The 27855-nt window shown below is 44.7% G+C and overlaps 3 protein-coding genes across 5 annotated transcripts in view; 1 reads left to right on the top strand and 2 right to left on the bottom strand.

The window, feature by feature from the left end:
* Positions 1-116: 116 nt before the first annotated feature.
* On the bottom strand, positions 117-12945 carry LOC148660020 (E3 ubiquitin/ISG15 ligase TRIM25-like). Its single transcript, XM_088637641.1, has 6 exons — positions 10490-12945; positions 8829-8924; positions 7909-8142; positions 7362-7384; positions 6170-6315; positions 117-5739 (listed from the first exon to the last, which is right to left on the bottom strand). The coding sequence occupies exons 1-6, from the start codon at positions 11042-11044 to the stop codon at positions 5204-5206; spliced, it is 1590 nt and encodes a 529-aa protein (XP_088493767.1). The 5' UTR covers positions 11045-12945; the 3' UTR covers positions 117-5203.
* A 241-nt stretch (positions 12946-13186) lies between these two features.
* Positions 13187-22624, top strand: LOC148660019 (E3 ubiquitin/ISG15 ligase TRIM25-like). Of its 2 annotated transcripts, XM_088637638.1 has the most exons (6): positions 13187-13756; positions 16534-16629; positions 17551-17781; positions 17895-17917; positions 20007-20152; positions 20984-22624. In XM_088637638.1, exons 1-6 carry the CDS (start codon positions 13187-13189, stop codon positions 21517-21519), a joined length of 1602 nt encoding a protein of 533 aa, XP_088493764.1. In that variant the 3' UTR covers positions 21520-22624. The 2 variants fall into 2 exon arrangements, with proteins under 2 accessions (XP_088493764.1, XP_088493765.1); XM_088637639.1 differs by lacking the exon at positions 16534-16629.
* myadma (myeloid associated differentiation marker a) overlaps positions 22246-27855 on the bottom strand; it is a 22283-nt gene continuing 16673 nt past the window's right edge. For both annotated transcript variants that reach the window (XM_088637747.1, XM_088637750.1), the window contains exons 2-3: positions 27668-27790; positions 22246-25993 (exon numbers count right to left, since the gene is read on the bottom strand). In XM_088637747.1, the coding sequence (XP_088493873.1) occupies positions 24471-25361 (891 nt within the window). In that variant the 5' untranslated portion in view covers positions 25362-25993; positions 27668-27790 and the 3' untranslated portion in view covers positions 22246-24470. The remainder of the gene's footprint in view (positions 25994-27667; positions 27791-27855) is intronic.

The raw sequence follows: 27855 nt of genomic DNA, 5'->3' as shown, positions 1-27855 counted from the left end.
ATCAAGCTGTTGTATAGTTTGAGCCATCATGGCACAGAACAGCCCTGTTTCAGTGGCAGGGGCTTCAAACGTTTGTAGTGCAGTTTAACTCTGATGAGCTAAGAGAAGGTGTGTAATTTCAGAAATGTAAAAAATGCTTTATTTATAACCATTAACAAAACACAAACATCATTAACTGACATTTAACTAAACAAAATATAGTATACATACATTATAAGAATAGTCAGAAGTACTTAACTAATTTACAGAAACAATTCAACATAACGTGTCAATGATTCGTTTAGCTCTCTTATTTTTGACATTTTGAATAGTTTTAACGTAAAATTCCATTTCTATTTTAAACAGGTTAATATTTGGAGTGGAAGTTGTCCATTTCATTTTATGGATTTAGTATTTCCCCATAATTGGTAATAGATTTATTATAAATATAATTCTTTGGTCCATATCTGGGCATGTAAAATAAAGTAAGGTGTCAAACCCATTAAAAGAAATCTTAATATTTAAAGATCTTAATAAGAAATGTTCCAAATTGCTCCAAAACATATTGGTTTGAATCCATCGATAAAACAAATGACATATAGTTTCTTTATTCATGTTACAAAATACACATTGAACATCTAAGTTGAGTTTAAATCTGGATAATGTTTAACAGGAAAAATGTTATTAATAATTTTATATGACACTTCTTTAATTTTATTGTTGAGACAATATTTGCCATTTTCCATACTTTCTGCCAATTATTATTACATTTAGATTTTCTTTGCAGGTGTAATGAATATTGGTAAACATGTTCTTTATGTAATTATTATTACATTTCTTTTCTAAAATGTTAACACTACCCAATTAGACAATAAATGTTAATTGATTGGTTGCATAATTATATGTTCTGTTATCGCCCCTAAGGAAAGTAATAACGCCCCCAGGGGTAACATCAAATACTATAACGTATTCTTTGGGTGTAACTGGAATCTTAAAGGTCTCCAAAAATTCTGCAAAAGTTAATAATTTCTCATTCTCATTTAGTAATTGTCTCACTAATATAATACCATTATCAAGCCATCTTTTTAAAAAAATGATGTATTTTTATAGTGTATATCCTCGTTATTCCAAATACTATATGTGTGTGGGGAGAAATTGTGTTTATAAGCCAGTGTCCAAGATATAAGTACCTGTTTATGAAAAATGGATAAATTAATAGGAATCTTGTTAACATCAAAATTGCATTTCAGTAAAAACTCAAGACCACCCGCCCTCTCAAACACAAATTTAGGGATGACATTCCAAAAACTGTCTATATTTTTAGATCACTTTTAATCCAATTAATTAAAAAAAACTTTATTTGAAGTTTTAAAATCCAGAACATGTAGGTCACCTTGATCCTGTTTATTAGTAAGAGTTTGTTTTTTCAAACAGTAATATTTATTTTTCCTGATAAAATCATATCAAAGTTTATCAAGGTTATTATTACAGATTAAGGTACTGTACCTCTGATGCCAGTGCAATATAAACTGCCCCCGTTATTCCTTCCGCTATTGAAAGAAGCACGCGTCCTGTTAATGACAGGTCTCTCATTAACCAAACATTATTTATTTTATTTTTTTCCATGATGGGAGTAAAATTGAATTTACTTCTTTCTGTCTGATCTTTACATATTTTAATTCCAAAATATGTTACTATTTGCTTCACTGGGATGTCACATATCTTTTCAAGATCACAATCTTTTAATGGACAGATTTCCCATTTCTCAATATTCAGAGTTAAACCTGATACAGATGAGAAAAATATTTTTTCTTCTTGCTCCATCCATTCTCCTCTCGACCTAATAAATGCTGCTTTAGCTTTTTCTTCATATAATGTGTCTGGTTCTAATTGTAACAGCAGCATCTTCTCCTCTTGGTAACTGAATTTTGAGATTGGGTGAGTTCAATGATTTCTTTAATGATTTTATCATCTTTCATCTTTTTATAGATATTTATTTTTTCTCTTTTCATAGCCAATTGTCTAATTTTAAATTTCCTAAGCTCCCAATGTTTTTGCAAATATTTTAGTTAATGTGGCCTGTTCCATACAACTCCGGATGATCAGTTTTGCTTTTTCTATGAATTTAGTGTCTTGGAGAAGTTTTGCATCCAATAACTCCTATTATATTTTCTTTTGTGACACAAATTTAAATTCATCGATATAAATACAGCTTTGAGATCAGTGAAACTAGTGGGGTCAATACACACCTTAATAGTTTGACTCTCCAAGACGCTGGATATGAGCTATGATCAATTCTTGATTGTTTTTATGTCTTTACTGGAACAGGAAAACTGGACTTTAGGAGGGTTTTTACATGTCCAAATATCAATCATATCCAAACTCAAACGAAGGTTATTCATGTCATCAGATTCTCCCTGAGGTATTTTTTGGTTGGCCATCTATAAGGAATTCTGCATTTCTTTATAGAAACTATACAATCTGGGTGGAACAATAGATTATGTTCCTGCAATTGGTAACTTATTGTATTGCTTTTATCTTGTTCTAAATTCTAAATCGACAGATTCTATTTTATGCTATATTGATCTATTTGTTCTTATTGGATTATTATAGGACGGCACAGTGGCTCAGTGTTTAGCATTGCTGTCTCACAGCTGGGGCCCTGAGTTCTCTTCTCCCCCTGTGGTGTTATCTGTGTGGAGTTTGAGTGTTCTCCACATGTTGATGTGGGTTGCCTTCAGGTGCTTTAGTTTCCTCCCTCTGGGAAAACCGGCCCTGGTGTGAGTGTGTACATGTCTACAGTACGTGTCCCCTGTGATGGGCTTGTGTCCTGTCCGGGATGTGTCCTGCTTTGTACCCGTTGCTTGCTGGGACAGACATTGGCTCCTGGATCAGTTAGCTTCCAGCTACCAAGGTTAAATGAGCTGACTGGTCTCCTCTTATTAACAGTCTTTCTAATGTTCCCATGAGTTCCACAGAAAATTCAATTCAGTCCTGAAGAGCCATTTAATGGCTGCTATGCATTAGATATGTGATCCAAAAAGATCTTTCTGTGCTGTAGAACAAACAGTGACTTTGCCTTCTAAGCCAGTTTATTTTCCTCAATCACTTCTTCTGTTCTGTGTGAATAGAAATTGCTTTCCTACCAGAGACACTCTCCTGTTAGCAAATGGGGGCTGGTAGCACGTCTTGTCAAATCTCACTTGCTGGATTGTGGGTGGTGGTTTCAGGCAGTATGCCAAGGCCTGAGACTAACTCTCAAACCAAACGTTGAACCCAAAAACTATTTTCCCAAACTCTTCAATAGACACAAACTATGACCAAACACCATCTATCACCGTGACTCACTTAATATATCAAACTATATCTAAATCAACCTTATGTAGATTATGACACTCAGCCCTTCACCAGTTAACTAATTAATCAGCAAATGAACATGTGAACCTACCGTATTTACAAACACTAGAATTCATGTTGCCCTCTAGTGGGAGGTCAGCTGAAACAACTATAGCTGTATTATCGCTGGCCTGTCACACCAGTCTTGACTTACTGGCATTTTGATTTTTGCCTCATTGCTAAACAAATGGACTTGAGCCAGGAGTAAGTCCCCAGGTTCATAAGATTAACTCATATCAAGTTCAGCTTCATAGCATATGGTAACACCATCTTTTTGTGGGGGTATTAGCCTCTTTCAGCCTCCGAGCATGTTTACAGAGGCGTGATGTTAACCACAATGTCAATGTGCTCTTAACATAAGTACTTCTGAGCTGTGATATCTCCAGCCTGTAGTTTGCCATCTGCAGAGCTTGCAAATTCGCAGATGTTTCAGATGGATGGTAACATACAGACATGTGATCTGAAAAGTAAATAAGCACCAAATGGATCCTACTGCACGGATGCCTAAATCCCTGCTTCTTCCTGTAGAAGAATAACTCTGGCACATCTTCCCAGATCAGCATGCCATGGCTGTTACAAGTTTCCATTAATGGACAGTTAAAACCTTTTTCACTCCCAGCCTCTCAGAGGCAATGTCCACCTGAAACGGATAGGCCTTTAAACATCTCATATTATCTTGGAAAGTGTAGACAGTATAAGCCTGGTTCAGGGCTTGAATTCAAGGTAATACAGCCATAGTGATTGCTACAGTTTCACAGTTTAAGCCTGTTCCTAAAGGGTTGGTACAATTTCAGGTTTTCAAGGTATCTTTAAAGATGAAGAGACAGAGTAGCTGTCAAACGTGTCCTGATAAGACAGTAAGGAGCTGGTGTAGCTCCCTGACAGCTGAACTGTCTGTCAACTTGCAGTCATCAGCCCTGTTATCTAAAACAACAGGCAGATAAACATGGGAGCGCTGATGTCGAAACCAGCCATTTTAATACATTGCAACAGAACACAGCATTCAAGCTTTAATCGTGAAGAAGAACCATTCTTGACAAATGAGCTGAAAGCAGCAATGCAGGAATGTTATTCTCCTAAATTATCAAAAATATCTATTCTCTGCATTTTGTTTAGAAAAGTAACGTCAGGAAACAGATGTAAACCAGAGGAGGACTGAGGTCAATAGAGCTTTCTTTCCTTTTTTTAGACATGGTCTAGATTCCCTGATAGAAAAGCCTTCTCCAGTAGGAAAAGCACAGCAGTTTCAATTTCTAGGCAACAGAAACCGGCACTCCCCCTGTGCTCAGCAGGACTTCCGTCTTCCCAGAAATCAGGAGTAATTTACACAAACACCCTCAAGCAACACCAATTCCAACCGCACTTACCAATATCTTGCAATTATTCCAAAATATAAAAGGCAGACCTTCATTAGGGTTAAGTTTTTTTACAGCAGTATAGTCATAGATTTAGATTTATAGTCCCCACCTGCTCATTTCTGCATTATACAGTACAGTGGGTAGTGTAGTGTAGTGGGTAAGTCTCTGGACTCTTCACTGGTGGACTGTGGGTTTGAGTCCCAGCTTCAGACACTGCTGTTGTATCTTGAGCAAGGTTTTGGACAGACATCCCAACTAAAGGGGAGTCTCTGTCTCTCTGTTAACCTAACACCATAGACACCAGAATAAGTTCTGGACTCAGGCGTCATGAATCTGTAACTATCTGCCTGTTAGTTTTCAGCGTATTTAACTTAAAATGATATGAACGCATGGTGCGCAAAGATGCAAGAGCAGTGATATGATGTGACTGGACAGTGCAATAGCTGAATGAGAGTTACCCTCTGGCACGCCTACACCTTCACCAGCGTGATGAAGCTGGGCGGCTTTTTATAGTACACCGCAAACCCCAGGCAGACGGGCCGAGTGAAGGTGGTGGTGAACGTGTGCAAGTGGCTGAGTGAGCCTCCCACCTCGTGGAAGGAAAGCGTGCCGGCGCTGTAGTCCAGGGTCACCGCCACCCTGCTGTGATTCAGGGCCCGCAGCAGGGCTGTCTTTTTACTGGCGTGCCAGGCCGAGAGCTCCCCCTTGTCGTTCTGCATGAGGCTCCAGGAAATGCGATTCTGCCCCAGGAAGCCATCGTCCTTCCCTTTGATTCTGGCGGGCCGGTAGGTGAGCCCTATGACCCAGTGCCCTTGCGTCTCCACCTCCCAGTAGTGAATCCCAGACGCTAAGCACTCGTTGGTCAGCACCTGTGGCCAGAAATCGAAGCGCTCGGGATGGGCCGGGTAGGGCTGCTCGTCTTCGGTCTTTATGGCCGTCAAGCCGTTCTCGGTGATCTGCAGGTAGGGGTGGGCGGTGCTCTTATCCAAGGTCAGCTGCTCGCGATCTAGAACAGGAGAGTGTGACCGACGTCAATCAGACAGCGCAGGAGCAGGCAACCCTTATCCTGGACGGGGGCTCTATGAGCGCAGGTTTCCCAGGTCTCTTCCGAGCAGAACGGCTCGAAGAGCTGGGAGACGCTGTTCAGTTGGTCCATGAAGTCAATGATGAGCAGATTTAGATGGTTAAGAGCTGAGTTGGAATAAAAACCTGGAGATGCACCAGGTACTCCAGGACCAAGACTGCTCATCCTTGTTTTAGTGCACCATAGAACCATTGTAACAGGTCTCCTAGTCTGAGTTACAGTAAGTGTGTTAAAGTGGTATATACACAGCTGAGCTACCATTTCTCTCTCTTCCTCTAATTGTGAAAACGTATTCAAATGCAGGAGACACTCTGAAACAGCAGCAATCACAGTGTCACATGGCCATACTCACAGCATTCCCTTTTCAGCTCACTGAAGAATTTTGTGGCCAGGGTCTGGAGCTCTGCATAGCTCTGCTCAATCTTCTTGTAGACTTTATTCTTATCCAGACTCACAACAACAGGCTTATAAAGAGGTGTGTCCAGTTCCTTTCGGATTCTGTAAGAGACAACGACGAATTTATGTCTTCACTTGATACCCTCTTCTTTTGATATGAAAATGTTCTGCCAGCAATCAACCCACATGATAAAAGACCCAGAGACAGATCACTGAAATGAAAATGTAGGAATCAAATAATGTAAAGACATCAAAGAAGGACACAGAAAAACAACAGTGAACATTTATATAGAGAGCTTTAGTTTACAACAAACTAATGCATCATTATTCTGGTGTCTTCTTTTTGAATTACTTCATCGTATTAAATACTCGGTTCAGTGTCATTGTTGTCTCTACAGAATCAATCCTACAGACTTTTTATTAGGAAATCAGTATCATCAATTTTCTAACTGTGTTATTTAATTAAGGATTGTGGGGGAGCCAGAGCCTAGCCAGTGGGATGGGTCACCAGTCCATTGTAGGGCATACACACTCACACCAGGACTAATTTTCCCAGAAGCCAGTTAGCCTACCATGATGTCACTGGACTGTGGGAGGAAACTGGAGCACATAGAGGAATCACAGGGAGAACATAAAAACTCCACGCAGACAGCATGTTACAGTTCCAGACTCCCGCCACCAGAGGGCACCCCAACTCTAGTGCCTACTTCATCTGTGCAGCAGAGGCGCAGAACAAGAAGACAGCAGTAGCCAATCCCTAATTGCCCAGTGTCCCTACCTCACCATGCCTCCTCTCCCCAGACCTATTTAAACCCTGCTCTTGTGGATTGTGGATTGTGTTTCAGGTGCTTGATACTACATTTGTCTTCTGGCTTCAGACTTTTGCTCACCTCCTGACCCTGGCCTTGGCTTTCTCTAATTTAATATCTTAGGATATCTGTGACATTGAAACCAGCATAGGGTCCTTTCCTTGTTTTCTGAGCTGTGGACCAACTTTAACACATCACCCCCGGTCTGGAACTGAGCCCAGGGCCCTCGTGTGGAGATGCAGCATGCTAACCACTCTCCCATCACACCATCCATCACCAATAATATGAAAATGGAACAGAGTTACCAGATTTTTACCCAGTTTTTTCAAGGTAACTTACTTTTCTTCTTTGGAGTGGAATACCTAAAAAAATAAAATTATACAAGGGATATCAGCATTTATTCAAACACATTTATCAAAGATTAAACAGTTCTTGTCACTCTGTCAAGCTGACATGCTCCATCTAATATATAATGAGGATAATATAATATCAATGCACCTTTACCTTAGTAATTCCATTTCCTTCTACCAGTGTGTGAATATAACAACATTAGAAAGACTAGAAAAGAGAGAGAGTCCACCCTAGCTCATTAATTGATACAAGGATCTCAACCGACTGTTTCTGGAAAGAAACCAGGGGATATCAGGTTCAGCAACAGGCCTGGACACCTTGTTCCACAACTCCACCACCCTCTGCTTAAACACGTCTCCTGTCCTAACTGGAGGATCTCATCCAGCTTTGTCTTGAAAGATGCCAGGACTCGGCTTCAACAACATGTCTGGGCAGCTTGTTCCACACCCCCACCACCCTTTGCGTAAAGAAGTATGTCTTGTTCTCAGCTGAAGAAGCCCATTGGGCTGAGACTGTGTCCCCCCTCCTGTCTTACCTGAATGAGCTGAAAGGTGTCCTGTTCCTGCAGCAGGGTCTCAATGTTGTTCTTGATATCTTGCACTCTGTGTTTGTCTTTCCTGATTTCTGCGCTGTTCTTCTGCAGTTTAGCCTTGGCGTTCGATGCCTCTTGGTCAGAATATTCACTCAGATTTGAGCGAAACTTCTTCATTTTTTTCTTCAGATCAGTTGCCACCCGGTCCATTTTCTGTTTTAAGACCCTTGAAGAGTTCTTGCCAGAGAGGATATTAAAGAGCGCAAATTAGTAATAAACTACAACTCAAATAAAGAAATTAGAATGAATATTTTTCAGACTCGACATCTTGGTGCTGCAGGAGTTAGTCTTACTGCCTCACAGGGCCGGGTCCCAGGGTTCAACTTCGGACCTGGGGTGCTATCTGTGTGGAGTTTGCGTGTTTCTAAAGGTTTGCGTGACCTGATTAAGCCTCCTGGTTTTATACAGTAGCAAGAAATGGTTGCGGAAGAGCTGCTTTTGCAGTGATTCATTCTCAGTCCTGCCTGGTGTTGTTTTGGGCTGGGCTTCTGAAATAACGCGAGGTACTGGCGAGAGAGCAGTTTCCTCCCACAGCCCAAAGACATACGGGCAGGTAAATTGGCTTCTGGGAAAACTGGCCCTACAGTGAGTGTGTTTGTGTCTGTCTGGCCTGTGATGGACTAGCGTCCCGTCCAGATTGTACCCCGCCCTGCGTCTGTTACTTGCTAGGATGAGCTCAGGCTCCTCCGCAGCCCGCATTCAAGCAGTTAGAAAATGGATGTTTGGTTTTTTTTCAGGCCCCTAACACCAATATACTATTTAACACTCTTCTGTAAAACATGCAACACTATGACAGACATCTGCCCCAACTGACTCCACTTTGATCATCCTCAGTCCTCCTGCTTTTTCTCTTGAAGTTTCACCTCAATCATTTCTTGCTGTCGTTTTTCTTCTCTCAGGGCTGCCTCGTTCCCTTGCAGCTTGTTGTTCACGTGCTCCAGGAATAACAGTAGCGTGGCCTGTGAAGACATCACAAACGCACACCGGGGGGGCTGGTGAATGAACTCAGTCTGCCTGTTCTGTTGTTTTCTAAACGCATCGTCTCCTCCCCTTTCAAAAACTAAAGAAATTGACCTCTTACTTTCGTGTTCTCTTCAGTATCCCATAGAAGATGCTTCTGCTATCTCACTCCCTGAATGATCTGTCTGCAACCCCACCAGTCAAGGAGTCGGGAAGACACCACTGGATGAGCATGACGAACTGGGCGCTAGACACTCTGGATGTGCCAGAGGTTGGGGGGAGGGGGTGAATGGAACAAGCTGGAAAATGCTTCAGCTAAAATAAACCAGTCCACTGAATACTGTTCTTTAGATCTTTATCAATAACACTGTGCTGTTCCTGCCCTTGCAGATAATTTAACAGTGCCTTTCTCACACCAGAAGAATCATTTTGGCCTGACTTCTGCCGTGTTTATCTGCTGGTATACTGTATTTTACACAGCTGTGGAAGGACTGGATTACCAAGCGCAGGTATTTGATAGTTCAGACCAACACGGTGTCAGTATCACTAGTGTATGCTTATGTCCTGTGTTATTGTTATTTTATTCAGCTACTGTGTACAGTTTAAAGTATTTTTTAAGTTATGCAGAATTCTGTGTTTCAGTGTGTCGGTAGGTTTAACGGGTATGCATTCCCTTGTTTTCTGATTGTTCATACTGGATAATGTGACCAGGAAAGGGAGAGATCAGGTAGCTGGATGTAGGTGGAGATGTGACCATTAAACTGTTAAAAAGAGAACGTCCGTCTCCAGCCAGTTCCCCCTCCCGACAGGCGGAGTGTTTCACCACCTCCTCACAAGCCCAACACAGAGACTAGTAAAATACAGTACTAGTAAAATAGATTTGTTTCAAGCAGATCCTGTCTCTACGTGCCCTTACAGTAGGGAAGAGGAAAATACAGACGATTATTCGTGTTAACGGTCGGGAAGTTCTAAATCGCTTAGAAAAAAACGATGAGTGAAATAGTGAAAAAATTAATAACTTAATTCACCCACACGCACACACTGGCTGCAGGAAGGACATGTAAAGTGATGTGCCCGGAATGTACTGTACTGTCACAAACACAGTTGACGTAATATGTTTATTAGTGTAACGCATACGGCCACAGGTGAGTGTGTCACCGCCCTTTCCTGTAATAGCAGGGCCCGCAGCCGCTAGACTGGAGGGAGATATCTCTTTAGCTCAATAAGCTGGGTCCCTGTTGAGTGACGCCGGAGGCCCGGGTTCGAGTCCCCGACAGCGGGGAGCCGACCTGATGCGGCAGCAGGCGACAGCGCCCACGTGAACCCCGTAGTGATACATTAGAAACAAATGCGATAGTGTTACAGATTCTGGAAGAAGTTCTTGCTGTAGATAATGTGTACAAATTATTCTACTGCAGCATAATCATATATTAACAATTCATTTTTACTGCGGTCACAAGTAACCGTTTACTCTGCGCAAACTACCTCTCCGTGTGTTCTTTATGTCTCACTCACAAACACGTAAACGCGTAAACGCGCCTTCGCCTTTTCGTCTCCAACAGACCTTAAACTCCGTCTCCGCTTCCTCGAAACTCTTCACGTCGTGGCCCTGGTGTGTCCCGGACACCGCGCACAGCGAGCACACGGGCATCTTCTCGGTCGAGCAGTACATTCTCAACATCTCGCCGTGATCGGGGCATTTCCTCTGCTCGAAGTTCCGCACCGGCCCGACCAGCGGGTGGTCCCGGAAGGCCGGTTTCTCCAGGTGCGGCTTCAGGTGCAGCGAACACAGGGACAACTCGCACTTCAGGCAGGATCTGACCGCCGATTTCTTCTGGCACCAGTCGCAGGGCACAGCGGAGGTCCCGCCGGCCGCTTGGCTGTTGCGGAAAGCGTTTGCGGCGCTTGCCAGAGGCTCATTCCTCCTGAGGCTCGGCGGCTCCGGGAAGCGTTTCCGGCACACCGGGCAAGCGAGTCTGTCCCCCGCCGGCACCTGTTGGATGAGCGCCTGGACGCAGGAGTGGCAGAAGCTGTGGCCGCAAACGAGCTGGTGAGGGTCGCGGTAAATCTCCTGACACACGGAGCAGGTCAGCTCTTGCTTACACAGAGCGCTGGCCATTTGTGAGCTCCTGAAAAGACTCTGGTAGAGAGGCGTGCAGAGGAAGCGCGATGACTCCTATCAGACACGCACCCCCTGTAAGATAGGCTGCTAGGGCAATAGGATCCTATGCAGGACTCAAGAGAAAGACACTAAGCAGATACGCTAGGCAAAAACGAAAACCAGGAGGCAGGTGAGTAGGTCTGAACACGGAGAGACAAGGAGGAAGCAACAATCCCAAAACACTAGGCGAAATCGAATCCAGGAAGCAGGCGAGTAGGTCTGAACACGGAAGTACAAACGAGAAAGCTGCAATCCAAATCACAAAGCGAAACCGAAAACGAGAAGCAGGCTGGGAGATCGAAAAGCAAGCGATAACCGCGCACTAGGGAGCTCGAAGAGAATCCGCAATAGTGAGCGGGGAAGTGAGGAAAAAGGAGAACTAAAAAACAGCCATTATGAACAACACCTCTCATCCGCTTCATGGGACTGTTACTGGGCAGCAGACCACTTTTAGCAACAGACCGCTCCAGCTACGGTGTTCAAGGGAACGTTTCCGCAGGTCTTTCCTCCCGGCGGCTGTATAACGCTGCTCTAGGCCAGGACTGTTAGCCCTTCATCTGCTCGTCTATGGACAGCATGCTGCTCCATTGTACATTTTGGACAATCAGTCTGTATAAACCTATGCACATTTTGCACATATTTTATTGTTTTTACAGTGACTATGATCATCATCTTTTGCACATACCTATGTATTTATTTATTTTATATTTATTTTGTATCACTTTTCGTCTATTCTGATGTCTGTTTTTGCTTGTTTTGGGCTGGACTGCTGTAACACATCAATTTCTCTACGGGATCAATAAAGTCTTATCTTATGTAAGTCAGGTCCCTGCACACCTGTTCGAACTCGAGTTTGGCCACGGCAATGGGCGTGGAACACTTCACTTTAAAACGTACTGTACTGCATAATAGTGAGGCGCTGGACCCGAATTAAGAGAGACACATGACGTAGTAATATCTGCAAAACTAAATAAACATGATCAGTCTACATGATATCTAATGTAATACTTCACCACCGCTCTCTCGCCAGTGCCTCGCGTTATTTCAGAAGCCGGGCCCAAAACAACACCAGGCAGGACTGAGAATGAATCACCGCAAAAGCAGCTCTTCCGCAACCATTTCTTGCTACTGTATAAAATCAGGAGGCTTAATCAGGTCACGCAAACCTTTACAAACACTGCAGATACAGCCACCAAATTATCATCATTCCGAACAGGAGGTCATTTTTTTACATCAAATCCAGCCCGTTGTTCAGATGTCGCCAGTGTATTCCTATGGAAGGACGTGCCCCAATCTTTTTATCGATTAACTTAAACAACAGGGGTCAAAGACCATCTCTTACCCCCTATCTGCTGTCAAACACATCTGTAGGACCATGAAGCCCAGAGAAATAGGCAGCAGTCAAGTTCAAGGAAGAGTGAAACATCTGGATTGCGTTACACAATGAAACTTTTTTTTGGGGGGAGGTGAAAAATTATGCTTTATGTCGATCGAATTGTAAAGGAAGGGATGTTCGTATCCATTCCACTAATTTAGGAAGTGATGGGTTAAAGGGTTAGCCCGCTAGTTATTAAGCGTTTGTTTGAATGCAATAAATAAATAGTTATATAAGGATAATTTTAGCATTTAAGATTTGTTCTGTTATTTTCTAAACGCATCGTTATTATTTCAGAGTCTTCATTATTTTAGTCTTCCAAAATTGTGTAAAAAAAACTCGGAATGTGTTAATTAATCAAAAAATCATCGCACACACTATTTTTAATACAGCGCTTTCCCATTGCGCAACTGCGAAGATTTCATTACTATATGACCTATAAACGGCTTGTTTGGACACAAACTGTATTTATTTCTTCCACAGTCCGTTTTTAATGATTACCACGATTGTGATACTGCGAGAGTGGAGTTGTTTCCGGGCAACGAAGATGCCTATTTTGATCACCAAAAGGCTGTGTAAAGCTGTTTACTGATCCCTGAGCTGAAGAAACGAAACTTAACGGTCTTTATCAAACCCCTCCCCAGAGCTGTGCTTTAGCTCTGAAGTCGACGGGCGCGCACAGCAGAGAGAGTGCCATCTTCCCTCCAGGGGTGTAAAGTCAAACAATGTCAGGTTCCACGACGCCAGAAAACCTCTTGGAGAGTGAGCTGACGTGCCCGGTGTGCCTGGATATTTTCAGGGACCCCCGCCTGCTGCCCTGCGGTCACAACCTCTGTCTCCTCTGTGTCCAGGAGCTGAGGAAACAGCGAGGAAACGGCCAGAGCTTTAGCTGCCCGGAGTGCAGGCAGGAGTGCGCCCCAGACGCCGCCCTGCAGAAGAACCGCAAGCTGGCCAACATCGCGGAGGAGTTCCGCAAGAACCGGGGGGAAGACCCCGCCGCCGTGTTCTGTGACTGCTGCCTGCAGAAGACGGCGGCGGTGCGGCTCTGCCTGAAGTGCGAGGTGGCCCTGTGCGGTGATCACGTCAGGCTGCACAGGGAGAGGCCGGCTTTCAGAGACCATACCCTCACGGAGCTGGGGCAGGACCCGGCGAAGAGGAAATGCCCCGATCACGGCGAGGTGTTCCGTTTCTACTGCGTGCAAGACGAGGCCGCCCTCTGCTCCTCCTGCACAGTGCAGAGACAACACAAAGGTCACGACATGAAGACCTACAAAGAGCTGGCGGAAGAGTTTAAGGTGTGTCCCAGTAGTTTCTCCTTCGGTGTACAGTATATGTGATCCCTGCAGTAACGCTGTGTCCTTCAGTTTTGTAGCCTGGGGTGTACCTATCAACCCCAGTACCTGTTAGCACCAAGGTTTTAGGAGATCAGATTTCCCTGGCATTGATCTTCCCAGTAACCAAACGAATTTTGTGGTAATATTTTTGTAGTGGTAAAAAGGATGACTCTCAGGATAGCAGGACTAGGGAACATATTCAAATGTATTGACTGCAGCTGTTTCTGAGACAGCACAACCCCTAGACTTCACCTGGACAGATGACAGTCCAGCAGAAATGTCTTTTAACCTAAAAGATTCTCTGACCTTAGTTCTCTGTTGTTTTGATGCTGTCTGGTGTCTTATAGTTCTCCCTTATTCTGTCTCACACAAGTCAGACATTAATTTGTACCACACACACAGTACAAGTGAACCTTCCCCAAACCCTTCAATTTGACATGCTGTCTGCTGTGTACCCCTAGGAGTGGCACTATTTTAAGGGTTTAGAGAAATCTACAGTATGATACCATTATACTGCACTATACATTAACATAGTGATATTTCACCAATGGCTTACTTATACACAGACATTGCATTTCATATCATGGCCAGCAGCCATATCACCCTGCACCTCACAACTGGCCACCCACTGAAGCTCAGCAGGTGTGAGCCTTGGATGGGAGACTCCTGGGAAAGCTGAGGTTGCTGCTGGAAGAGGTGTTAGTGGGGCCCAGTAAGGGGCGCTCACCCTGCGGTCCATGAGGGTCCTAATGCCCCAGTATAGTGCCGGGACACTATACTATAAAAAGGCACCGTCCTTCAGATGAGAATCAAATGGAGGTCCTGACCCTCTGTGGTCATTAAAAATCTCAGGGCATTTCTCGAAAAGAGTAAGGGTGTAACCCCGTCTCCTGGCCCTTACCAATCATGGCCTCCTGATAATCCCCATCTCTGAACTGGCTCCATTACTCTGCTCTTCTCCCCACTGATAGCTGATGTGTGGTGAGCGTTCTGGCGCACTATGGCTGCCGTCGCATCATCCAGGTGGGGCTGCACATTGTCGGTGGTGGAAGGGAGTCCCCATTACCTGTAAAGTGCTTTGAGTGGAGTGTTCAGAAAAGTGCTATATAAATGTAAGCAATTATTATTTATTATTATTATTTTTATTATTTCACTAGAAATACTGTACAAGCTTATAAACTATCCATCACCCCAGACAGAATTATATAAGCTCTAGTACTACAATTACTGTATTTATGGTACTGTATATTTATTTTGGAAAATCTTTCTGTATGTAAGGTACCTTCAATAACGTCTGTACCGTACATCCTGGGTATAACCAGTCTAGCCCGCTCTCTCAGAAGTTATGAAAGGCAGGTTGTGGTTAATACTGGGATTGTTGTTGCTCTCCCCTCTGCACTTGAATTTCCACACCAGTGCCTTGGTATGCTGCAGTGTGAGCTGCTACCCTTCAGATTAAACAGAGGTCCTAACTGTTTAGTCACAAAAACACCTTTGACACTCTAAAGGTTAGGTGTCCTGGCTAAATTCCATGCCCATCTTTCATAATCTGGCCACTCTATTGTTCCAATTTAGTTCAATTAGTGGAGCAGTTACTTTCTCCTCTACCTCATCTGCAGGTACAGGTTGGGGCTTAATCTGGGGTACAGTTTCTCTCTCCTTCCCCTGATCTGCTGGTATAGGTTGGGCACGATCTGGGGTACAGTTTCTCTTTCCTCCCCCTGATCTGCAGGTACAGGTTGGGGTACAGTTTCTATCTCCTCTCCCTGATCTGCTGGTGAAATTTGGGGTACAGTTTCTCTCTCCTCCCCCAGATCTGCTGGTACAGGTTGGGGTACAGTCTGGAGTATAGTTTCTCTCTCCTCTAATCTGCTATGCAGGATGGGGTACAGTCTGGGGTACAATTTCTCTTTCCTCCCCCTGCTCTGCTGTGTAGGTTGGGGTACAGTCTGGGGTACAGTTTCTCCCTCCTCCCAGTGATCTGCTGGAACAGGTTGGTGTACAGACTGGGGTACAGTTTCTCTCTCCTCTCTCTGATCTGATGTGCAGTGGAGCTGTTGGTGCAGAACGGCTCATGTGTGTCACTCAAAAGATGCTTCATTACATTGTGGATGGAGTTGGTCCCATCCTACTGTATATGTAAAGTGCTTTTGGATCCTTAGGGATGAAAAGCACAACCCTGGTTTTCCTTTGTTGTCCCCCATTGAGGTAATAACCAGCCTTGCTTAGATTTTGGGATCTTATACTGCAGCATCAATTCTGGATTCCAGAATCTAGCAGTGTATTAATAACCCAAGTACTGCCAGCCTGTATTTACGATACCAGGCTCCAGTCAAGCGGGAGAATGGAAAACAGAAAAATGACTAAGGCTGTTACAGCTGCAGACATACAGTATGGACTGGCAGTTTTAAATGTTACATTGGATAATTTGCCAGGCTGCCTGTCTTGCACCAGGGAAATGACTGGTGGGCCCCACTGACATAGTAGAGTACTCATTGACAGAGTGTTCAATATATTTACAAGAGGTTTCACTGACAAAAAAGAATAGTTGGAAGATTTACAGTGCAGTGTTTTCACTTATTGACTACCTTGTCTGAGATGCAGGGAGTCAGAACTTAAACAAGCATCAGGGTTTACTGTACTCTTTCTGTACTTTGTGTAATGGCTAAGGCAAAGTTGTACATTTTACGGAACAGCACTGCACTAGTATTTCACTCTCAGTTGTGGTGTTTTCCTAGGGGTCTCTTGAAGACTTGCTGCAGAGAGTTAACGGGAAGCTTTCCGAAAACCAGAAGCTCCTAACGGAGCAGGAGAGAAACGAGAAGATGATCACAGTAAAGTCCCGTCCTCGTTTGTGAACATTTGGAATTGTCTGTTATTTCTTTATAATCTGTGCCGATCTCTGGGATATGCATTTGGACATCTTTCTATCTGGGGGCACATTTGTCATTTTGCTTTTGCTTTGCTTGAAAGGTCAAATGAGATTTGTAATTCTGGAGCCGTATCTGAGATTCAGGACTGCATTCATTCATTCAGGCTTGCTGCCTGACATGTAGCCAGCAGGGACCTTCTTACAGATGGAAAAATTGCCCTTGCGTGTGTCACTGCCACATGCCTGATGTAACGCCATTTCAGTTATGGGAACTGTGCCATTCCCAGTATGGGTGTGTCCTATACTTTGTCACACCCATAAAGGGCAGATTCTATGTGATACCACGCCCATCATGGGCGGGTTCAGTACAGCATTACTTCCACAATCATACATTGTTCAACTAGTATGAGCTGTTCTGTGAGAAATAATGACAAGTTGAGGAGAGTGACAATTCTTGGAGTCTGTGTGTCTGTGTGGAGTCTGTATGTTCTCCCTTTGGTTGCATGGTTGGGTTTCATCCAGGTGCTCCACTTTCCTCCTAGAGCCCAAAGACATACTGGTAGATCAATTGGCTTCTGGAGAGATTGGCCCTGGTGTGTTTGTGTGCATGTGTGTGTTTGTTTCTGTGTGTGCTGTGCAGTTGCCTCCCATCCCATCCAGTGTGCATGACGCCTTGTGCCTGTTGCCTGCTGCGATAGACTCTGGCTACCCATGACCCTGTGTTGGATGGTGTGATTAGCAGAAGAATGGATGGACAATCAAGCAGATCAATGAGCACTAGAGAGGTAGAGCCCAGCTGGAATGTAAATCCACAGCCACCTCATCCCTCCAGGACCAGGGCTGGGAACCAATGGTGTTAAGCTATTTTTTTCTATACTCCCAGAACAACCCCATGGTGGAGGAGGGGCTGGAGCAGCTGAGGGAGAGGCTGAGAGCTCTGGTGGACTCTCTGGTGTCTGAGCTGAGGCAGCACTGTGAGGCACAGAGCAGGGATGCAGTCCAAGCACTTCAGACGAACCACAGAGCTCTGAAACAGGAGAGGCAGGGACTGGAGAGCATCAGGGCAGACATCAACGCGCTGCTGCAAATCTCTGATCCACTGAGCTTCATTGAGGTGAGAGAGTATCAGATAGAAATTATTTCCATGATCAGGCAGTGAAACCTTTTGACAGTTTCTTTTTGGCCTCAGTTTTTACAAACCACTAACAAAAACTATCTGTTTTACAGATATTTCACTCCAAGAGAGACAAGTAAGTTCTTGTTTTTCTTTGTGTTATTAGTAGGGTGATTGACTTCCATCTTTGGTAGATTTGTTCAGGGACTACAGTATGAAAACATGTCACGAACAGTTCTTTCCGGACACTATGCGGACGACACAATCCGGAATAGTGAGGAAACACTGGGGGAAAAGTCATCCAGGAATACGGGGATGAAAACAGGGGGGTGTGTCCAAAGTGCACTGGTGCACAGGGGAGGTGTGGCCGAGGCAAACAATTCAAAAATAATCCAGACAGGGAATCCAAAAACAAGCTAGAGTCCATGGCCTGGTGATCCATCCACGACGAAGGATTAAAACCAGGAACCGGGTCGGATCCGGCAGGGGGAACAAGAACAGGAACAGAGACAGAGACTTAAAAACATGACGGAGCCAGACGCATCAGGACCCGGGCTTGCACGATATGGAAATCGGATGCAGAGCCCGGAACTGACTGAGCGTCTGGTTTTTAAGGGGGACGGGAAGGAGGCTGGAACAAGGGGCAGGTGCACAGAATTAAGTCCAAAAGTGAAATGAGCCGGAGCGCCCTTAAGGAGGAGGGACTACAATCGTGACATACACAAACAGCTTGTATTTCTTGTAACTCCTCGTCCTTATTGAAAAATTAAAAGAACCAAAAAAAAAATGGCAACTAGTGCAAGATATTTTAACTACTAGTACAAATTCTGAACTCAAATCAGTCTCCTTTCGTGAAGATCCACGACAAACACTACACTGTAACCTTCAGCAGATCAATGTGGCTCCATTTCTGTTCCAAATTAAATCCTGGTTAAAATGCATCCTAGTCAGTTAATTATTCAGTAATACAGTAAATTAATTATTCAGCAGTACAATTAGTGAGTTTATAATAATAATAATAATAATAATTGCTTCCACTTATATAGCGCTTTTCTGGACACTCCACTCAAAGCGCTTTACAGGTAATAGGAACTCCCCTCCACCACCACCAGTGTGCAGCCCCACCTGGATGATGCTCCAGTACTCTCACCACACATCAGCTCTCAGTGGGGAGGAGAGCAGAGTAATGTAGCCAGTTCATAGAGGGGGATTATTAGGAGGCCATGATTGGTAAGGGCCAATGGGGAATTTGGCCAGGATGCCGGGGTTACACCCCTACTCTTTTCGAGAAACACCCTGGGATTTTTAATGACCACAGAGAGTCAGGACCTCGGTTTTACGTCTCATCCGAAGGACGGTGCCTGTTTACAGTATAGTGTCCCCATCACTGTACTGGGGCATTAGGACCCAAATGGACCGCAGGGTGAGCGCCCCCTGCTGGCCCCACTAACACCTCTTCCAGCAGCAACCTTAGTTTTCCCCAGGAGGTCTCCCATCCAGGTACTGACCAGGCTCACACCTGCTGAGCTCCAGTGGGGCTGCCAGCTGTGAGTTGCAGAGTGATATGGCTGCTGGCTATACCTAAGTGAACTGATTACTGTTTTTGAGACCCTCTTAGGCAGTGTGCAGTGACAGGTACATAAATGTCCTTCAGTGGGACGTCCAGCTACAATAACAGGATCCTAATCTGAGGAGTGTGTCTCAGGGGTAGCAGTAGGAGAAACGGGTAGAAGCAGCAGAAACAGGGGAAGAGTGACAGTCGATTTAGAAGTAGCATTAATAGGGTATGTAGTATTAGTAGCAGCAGTAGAAACACCTATAGTACTGGTGAAAGGAACTGATGTAACAGTAATGGAGCTTAAAAATATGTCACTGACTAGGCAGCAGTTCTGTATGGTATTTTCTAGATACAATAAATACTGTAGGTATCTTTTGAATAAAGTGGCTTTAATGAGTCCTGATAGCGAATTACACTCACATACAGACCACTGTTGTTGACTTGTGTGGTGTCGATCGTTAGTAAAGAACCTCACACAGCAGTCGTTGAAATATGATAAGAAACCTTGAGAAAATGCGCTTGTTCTTCAGTATCTCATTGTGAGGAGTCTGCACCTTGTGTATAGTTATCCAGTAACCTCCAATAAAAAAAAACTCAACAGTATCTATTTTAATAGGTACTTAATGTTATTGTAATATTGTAACATAATTCATTGCCTTATTAACAGAATCTGTAAAGACCTGGAGACTCCTCTGTTGAAACCTGATCCAGTGTACCTGAACCGGAAAGAGACATTTGGAGTCATGGACAGCAGATCCAGGAACTTCACTGCTGACGCACTGGTGCAGATACGGCAGCTGAAGAGCAGATGCTGTGAGTCCTGGAGATGCTGTATGGATATACGGTGTTATAAAAACACCACATGTGGTTTGCATTGTTTGAGGGGGACATTTTAGCAGTTTTAGTTATTTGAGACCAACCATTATTTGGAGTGAATGCAAGGCTGCTGTACCCATGGGGACACTGACTCATGCACCCATATTTCCAAGGCAACCGGCCAAGTTGCCGTGATGATGAGATCCAGTGTATTATCGATACCACCTATGCCCAATTGAGCTGACACTTACCTGTTTCCTTCCTGACATGTACACTTGTCCGTTTCCGTCAGATATTTAAGCCTGGCTTTGGCAGTCATCCATTTTTTCCTCTCCAGTCTGGGCGTTTTTGCTTGTACTCTTAGTTCTGAACTCCTCAGCTTGAATCTCTTTGTCTGACCCTGGGTTTGGATTTTTCCCTGCATTCTGACCATCTCTCAAGCGGTTTCGACTCGTACTCGGACTGCCTGTGTGACCACTCCTGTGTTTTGAACCCGGCCTGTTACGACTCTCCTTCAGATCCTCCCTTGTACTTCAGTTCTGTTCCTCCTGGCTTGACCCCTGCCTGGCTGACTATATCTCTGTTTGTGTGTTTCCGTTGCAGTTATAGTTTCACTCTTGGCTATCTACCCTGTCTGCTTCCACCAGAGCCTGTGCCTGAATTCTGTCTCCCCTCTCCTGCCCACTGTTCCCATCTGGTCAGTGCAGTGGACCTTACTCAAGGCACTTAATGAGTTGCAGCCATGCCTGAGAGTTATCTTGGGGAAAAAAACAACATCTTATTCAAATTGAATACAGCACTGTGTAAGTCTATAGTCTTGTGTTTCAGGTGGTGACCTGCCAGCCTTGGATGTGAACACAGCACACCCCTTTATAAAGATCTCCGATGACCTGCTGTCAGCGACAAACGTTGGCAGAAGTCAGTCCTATCCTGACCACCCAGACAGATTTGAGCATTACGAGCAAGTTCTGACCTTACAGAGCATCTCTTCAGGGACTCATTACTGGGAAATAGAGGTGCAAGGAGGTTGGAGAGTAGGTGTTGCCTACAACACCATTAAGAGGAAAGGGCGTGAAGATGGTCGGTGCTTGGGGCGCGGTAAAGATTCGTGGAGCATTAGAATGAATGAGAAAAAGCTATCAGCTTGGCACGACAATAGAGCGACAGCTCTGCCAGTCACTCTGACCCACAGCAGGGTGGCACTGTCCCTGGACTACGGTGCCGGCACTGTGTCCCTCCACGACGTGGGAGACACACTGACCCACTTACACACCTTCTCCACCACCTTCACCCAGCCCGTCTGCCTGGGGTTTGCTGTGTTTTCCGGTCAAGGAGTAAGCAGCATCTCAATCGTAAAGATGTGAAAAGAATTAGTATAATACACGTGAAACTGCGTTCATATGTGCAGCACACTAAAATGCAGCTCTTCCAGAATTAAGTGATTTTAGGGCATTTAATCCCCGCATTAGTTTTGTTTCGCAACCAGTTTTATTGTGCAGCGCGCTCTCTGTTCTCAAGACTACATATCTACCTACTTTAACTATTTCAGCAAATGAAATGACTTCTGACCAAGTCCTTGAGATGCTGTCTGTCTTTTGGGGTCTGCAGTGCAATGCCTAGCCCCCACCTGTAACTCTAGCTGAACAGTTCATTTACAAAGTTTCCTAATGCATCACTCATAACCACTGGTGTCTGTACTATTAAATCTCATGCTAGATACTGCAGATGATGGGTGTGTACAAATATAGGTGCTCACCCAAAACTACTCTAGATCTTCTACGGTAATTCTCAAAACTTACCTTTCTTACTTAAATTTCTTCTTGTACATTTTTTTAATAATGCAGCCTTTCCTGGTCAGTTCTGTGACATTAACAAACATGAAAAGTCTCTCTTAGACATAAAATAACCCTAACACTTTGAATAGACCTAGAAAAGCCTTGCCTCTCTAACACTGAACTTGTACGAAGTAGCATCTAAATTTGAGCCTCTAATAGCAGTCTCTGTTTCTCCAAACAACAACTAAACTACTCAGGAAACCTGTGAGCTGAAAACGATGCAGGTTAAATACATAATCACATCTGCACAGAATGTCATTTTCTTTGCTTTATTCAACACTGAATAGTACAGTAATACTGGTTTTGGCAACTACATGTACAGATTATGATACTGCAATACAAAAGCATATAAAATGTGAAAGAACAGAGTGTGTCCCGAGGCATGTTAAGGTCAGCTGTAAAGGTTCAGATCTTTCGTAAGGCTAGTTCCATTGGTACCCGAAGTCACTTCATTGTACGACGGAAGTGTGAGACATTTTGGGGTGTCTAGCAGATCTAGCTGTGTCCCCAAACGTCTATAAACAAAGATACACACACACTGCTTCTCTAGTATTGCTGCATTTTCTTTCCAAAATTGGTCAAATGTTTCACTTCATCTGTTTGAGAACCCAAATAAATCTTTGGTTAAATCTTTGGTATTGTATTCTCATTTTCTGGATATGTAGGTCTACTACATTATGCTATCTCTACTGATAATATAATGTGTTGTTAATCCGATTGATGCAGTTCCAACAAAAACAAAATTTTCCTTCTTACATGCTGTATCTGTGAGTTTTGGCTGGTAGAAAATGGACAGTGACTTCAGACACCTAAAGAAACAACTCCACCTAAAGCAAACTGGTCTGTCAAAGACTTTCAGTAGTCTGTGAAAGGCTAGTGTTACAAATTACTTCTCAACTACCATCAAAATTAAGCTTTTTTCAGATGCAGGTTTGACCTTTTCTGTTTTGTTTTATGCAAATCATACAAATTGTACACCTTGTCATCTTTTTAACACATCCATGCCAAGTTACAGATAATTCAATAAAACTACCAAGCGGGCAGGATATGTCGCAAAGGTCTCCACTGAAATCAAGAAGCCATTAAAAAAGGTAATAGCACATAAATATGATTTGAAGGAAAAAAAAAATGTATCTTAAAAATGAAGAGGAAAGAAATGAGTCTTACATCAATTACAATGTCATTGCTTTGGGAAAACAGGAAAAGTGTGAAGCTGTTCAATTTAGGAAATACTATCAGCGAGGTGACAGAGCTGGAACTCAAACCCAAGGAGGAGATTTCTGGTCTTGGGATAGCTTGTCCCTCTTCCTAATGATGTGCATCCTACCTGACTCCCTTACAGTCAAACTCTGACCTTCCTTGGGATTCCACTCCCCGGAAATTCGTTTCTAGATATTGTTAACAGTTGTTTTCTCTGTTAACGGACGGCAAAGCGTGTCCGTGCTCTGGCGTTCTGCGTGAGGGGGCGTTAACATCAGCCGTGTTCGAGGGTGATGAACAGAGGAGCCTCGTGGAACTTGAGGGTTGGAGCTGCAGGCTTTCGAACAAGAAGAAAAAAGAAATGGTACCAAACTGCTTGTTGGACACAAGTATAAAAGCTGAGCGACTGTCCTCTGATTTGGTTGAAGATCTCCGAAAGGCATTGTGGAAATCGGACAAATTCTCTGGGGACTTGCTGGTTGATTTGAAAACGACGCAGGCTCCCCACCGCAAGTGTGTGTGTGTGAACCTGAAGCAGTGATGCAGGACATCACGTCGTGCCCAAGATACGGAAACTACTCAGCCTTTCGGACAGACCCAAAATTAGACAGTTTTGCACTAGAATTATTATATGTACGCAATAAAAAACAGCAGTAAAAAAAGAAATTACTACTCGTATACTTCTTTGGAGGAAAAAAAAACCTTTGTCCAAGTGAGGCCTGACAAATCCTGTCAAGAAGGCACAAGAGGTGATGGGAATTTGGTCAGATTCGCTTGAATAAAAAATACAAAAAAAGACAAATTAAGCACGTTTGGGCATTTGTTGGCTTCTGAGGAGCTCAGTTCCATTCTACAGATCTAAATTTTCCAAGTGTAGTTGTTGGCATTGTCAGTATCATTCTGGCAAGAACCGAACACGGGAACAGCTTATTCAAGCACAGTTGTATCGCGATTTGCAACTGTGGGACTTCCGAACGTCAACATTACACGTGGGTCTACTGTTGAATATGGACAGCACAACCTTTAACCTACAACAATACATTGCTTCGCGAGAGAACTTTTTCAAACCTTTGGCGGTGGGATCCAGAGTCGTTTCTTGGGAACAGAGCGAGAAGGCGGACGAAAATGAACTCGAGGACGGGGAAAGCCGAGGAAATGCGCGTTCGATACTTTCACTCGTTTTCTCATTTGGAAAGCTCCTGCTGCACGTCACACCGCAAACGGGGAGGGGGCAGAGAGAAGAGAAGACCGGAGAAGGGGTGCAGGGGGGGGGAGGGGGATCACACTTTGACGAAAACCAGACGAGCCGAATAAAAGAGGTCGGCCAGGTAGAGGATGAAATTGAGGGCGGTGAGGATGGAGACGGCCACCAGCTTGTCCCAGTAGCAGAGGCCGACAGTCTGACTGCACCCGGAGGTGCGCCGCGTGTGCCCTCCGTAGCGGCTGTCGAACTTGTAAATGGGCCAGATGACGGTGGCGGTGGCGTACATGAGGACGGCCAGCAGGGCGTAGGCACTCAGGAAGCGGGCGAAGGGGAAGGGGAGGCAGCCGGTGCACTCCCCCACGCACAGCACGATGATGGCCGCCGAGATGATGAAGCAGATGCAGTAGACGGCCAGGCACCACTTGAGGGCGGCGTGGTCGTCGTACGACACCGGGTCGCTGATGAAGACGAAGATGACGCAGGCCACGAAGGTCTCGCACACCTTCAGCAGGCCCGGCGCCGTGGCCATGTAGCCGGCCACTTCTCCGGGCCGGGCCTTGCTGATGGACACCTCGCAGATGTAGGCCAGGGTGGCCAGGCACGAGAAGACGGCCACGGCGATCCGATAATCCCGCGACGAGTAGGTGCTGGAGTAGCCCTTCAGGAAGTACAGGGGGAAGATGATGGAGGCCGAGAGGCAGAGCAGGGCGGCGTAGGAGGCGAAGGTGATGGGGAAGTTGCGCCAGGAGACGGGGGCTCGGGCCTGCAGGCCGAACAGCTCCACCAGCAGCACCAGCAGCGTCCCGGCGAAGCTGAAGCTCCAGCAGAAGATGCACCAGTCGCCGGTGCCATGGCCGAGCTGAGCCCCGTGCACTGCCAGGCTGAAGGCCACGCAGGACAAAACCAGAGCCGCCAGACGCGCAAAGAGCAGAGGAGAGGACTGCAGGGTGGGAATCACTACGGGCATCTTGACTGTTGGCGTGAAACTTTTCCCGGAAACGCTTGGAAAGTAAAGAAAGTATGGGTGTCCTGTTAACCGAGCTATCAGAATGGTCTGTTTTGGAAATCCTCTACAAAGATTTTGTGCTCTAACTCTACTGAACAGGAAGAAATCTCTTAACTTTAAAGATATGCACGCTTTGGGCAAGCTTGTGATTTTGTGTGTGTCTTTGACTCCAGGACCTCACCACAGCCGTTTCTGTCTGCTCACCAGGGAATGTGTGGCTGTGTGTTCAGCTTTTTGAGAAACGCCGAGTGGCTTTACAAGAGACAAACTCCTACGGCAAGTTAACAGCAGAGCCCTGAATGGGAGCAGATGACGCAGGTTACAAAAGGGACCAATCTGCGCTGGAATGGGCAATCAAACGGGAAGCTGTGCAGAACAGACAACCGGAACTCCGAACAAGGATAGGAAATCTGGTGATCTTTGCCGATTTCGAACCGCTATCTTCCCAATCCGGGAATTCAGGTCTTAAGTTCTTGGGAATGGACCAGTCTCTCAGGCCTCCGTAGCTCTTTTCTCGCTGGTGGGAGTCACGGCTGGCAGCCCCCTTTTCTCGAAGCGACGTCTCAGTTTCGGGAGAGAGGCAAGACAGCAGCCTTGAGGAAGAGAAATGACAAAAGACGAGTCAACAGGAATTTCTCAGCGAGGCACTGAAGACTGATTTAGGGAATATCATACAACCTTGCTTTTTTTTGTAGCTCCACTGCAGGATCACGCACGTAGAGCAAACAAGTAACTATAGTATGTTTCTTGGTGGATGGATCCGAGGATCCATTTTCAAACTGCTTGATCCAATACAGTGTCACAGGGGGAGCCAGAGCCTATCCCAGCATGCAACAGGCACAAGGAGGATACACCGATTTTCCCAGCAGCCCACTGACCTACCAGCATTTGGACTGTGGGAGAAACCTGGAGCACCCAAAGGAAACCCAACGTGAAAGTAGGGCTAAACATACAAACTCCAAGCACAGTACCATGGGAATCAAACAGCAATACTAAACTCTGCGCCAGGTTGCGGCATGTTGAATTTAAAATGCAGCACATGAAATGTTGTGTAGCATGCTAGTTGTACATGTAAGTATCTATGTGTTTATGCAGGCAGAATTGTAAAAGCAAATGAGTAATTGCTAACAAAATCCTTATTTTGAGCTCAGGAGTTCTCTGTCAACAGGTTTTTAACTGGGGTGCATGGGGGCTACCGTTAACTGTGCCTGACTAGTATCAAAGCCCATGCTGTCACCATATGATGCATCTGCCTGCTGTCATCCTGTGAGCAAAGAGAAATTTACAGCAGTAGGAAATATTTATTCAATTACATCATGGAACACAATTCTGCACCTGCACCACAGGTTTTCATTTTTTTTCCGCTTTTGAGTTCCTGAAACAAGATCCTCATTCCTTGAGCAGAAAAAAATGCCTATAAAGATTTCAACCGGGCAGTGCTTTGGCTCAATCAATGATGGAATTAAGCAAACAGCTCTGCTGAGGATTTAAACCAGCAGGTGTGGAGGTCCCCACGTTCGGGGGTGAGAAATCCTTCATTATTTAACAGTTTATAAAGGATTGCATGTGGAGGTGACTTGGGTGGGTATGTGGGTTAAGTGCTGGCCACAGCAGGCAAAAAAAATCCTTTCCGTGCAGTTTTCCATGTTCGCCACATGGTGGAGACACCACACCAGGTTAAGGGCAAAGCGAGCCTGCAGCCTTGTCATCTGAGAACATGTCAAGCTCATGAGGCAAAAACTTTGAGGAAGGCAATATAATTTACAAAAGCTGTTTTTCAGCTTCTGGGGCAGAACATCAAAAAGAGTCACTTCCCTTGATCTCCACTTTCTCCTTAGATGATTAAAACTACAGTTTATGAAGCATCCCAAATGTTTTAAGATCTCCAACAGATTTCCCCATGGTCTTTGATCCTAGAAGGTTTAAACCCTTTGGTGAAACAAAGCATATATCCTGTGATGCAATGACCAGCGGACCTTCACATGAAAACGTTATTTTTTAATTGGATATAAGGATTATTGATCATTTTAATCCCTCCAGCTGAAGAGCAATGTTAAAATCTGGGTTTCTCTTCAAGTATCCAGAGGATTGTGACTCGGTTGGCTCATCTTGACACAAAATTACAGCACAGACCGAATCTGCATTTGATATTGTGGGTATTTTCTAGCTTCTCATAAGAATCCAGGGAACTGGCTTCAACAACATAGTTGGGCAGCTTGTTCCACCCCTACCACCCTTTGTGTAAAGACAGGGCCCCGGTTCTTCACCTCTCACGTCTCCCTGGGTATGTCTTGAGCTGTAATGAACAGTGGTTTCTCTGTCCTCTCGGACTCCCTGGTGTTTCCTGTTGGAAGGAAGTCCAATGGCAGCAGGCGTAGGAAAAATACCACCTGCAGACAGAGAAGGGGGAGAGGAAGGGAGAGGAGGAGTCAGAATTGGAGAGAAGTTCAAATCG

This window comes from Lepisosteus platostomus, chromosome 6, assembly GCF_059453375.1.
Source record: "Lepisosteus platostomus isolate fLepPlt1 chromosome 6, fLepPlt1.hap1, whole genome shotgun sequence".
NCBI lineage: Eukaryota > Metazoa > Chordata > Actinopteri > Semionotiformes > Lepisosteidae > Lepisosteus > Lepisosteus platostomus.
This window is presented reverse-complemented; position numbering and strand designations above follow the sequence as displayed.

Bases quoted from the DNA above. Each gene is read 5' to 3' on its own strand.
- LOC148660020 (XM_088637641.1), bottom strand. From the start codon at position 11,044: ATGGCCAGCGCTCTGTGTAAGCAAGAGCTGACCTGCTCCGTGTGTCAG. The intron at 8,925-10,489 runs GTCTGTTGGAGA...ATGTCTTCACAG, and splicing joins AAGCGGAGACGGAGTTTAAG to GCCACGCTACTGTTATTCCT. The intron at 6,316-7,361 runs GTAAGTTACCTT...TGTCTCTTACAG, and splicing joins TTCCACTCCAAAGAAGAAAA to AATCCGAAAGGAACTGGACA.
- LOC148660019 (XM_088637638.1), top strand. From the start codon at position 13,187: ATGTCAGGTTCCACGACGCCAGAAAACCTCTTGGAGAGTGAGCTGACG. The intron at 17,782-17,894 runs GTGAGAGAGTAT...TCTGTTTTACAG, and splicing joins ATCCACTGAGCTTCATTGAG to ATATTTCACTCCAAGAGAGA. The intron at 17,918-20,006 runs GTAAGTTCTTGT...CCTTATTAACAG, and splicing joins TTTCACTCCAAGAGAGACAA to AATCTGTAAAGACCTGGAGA.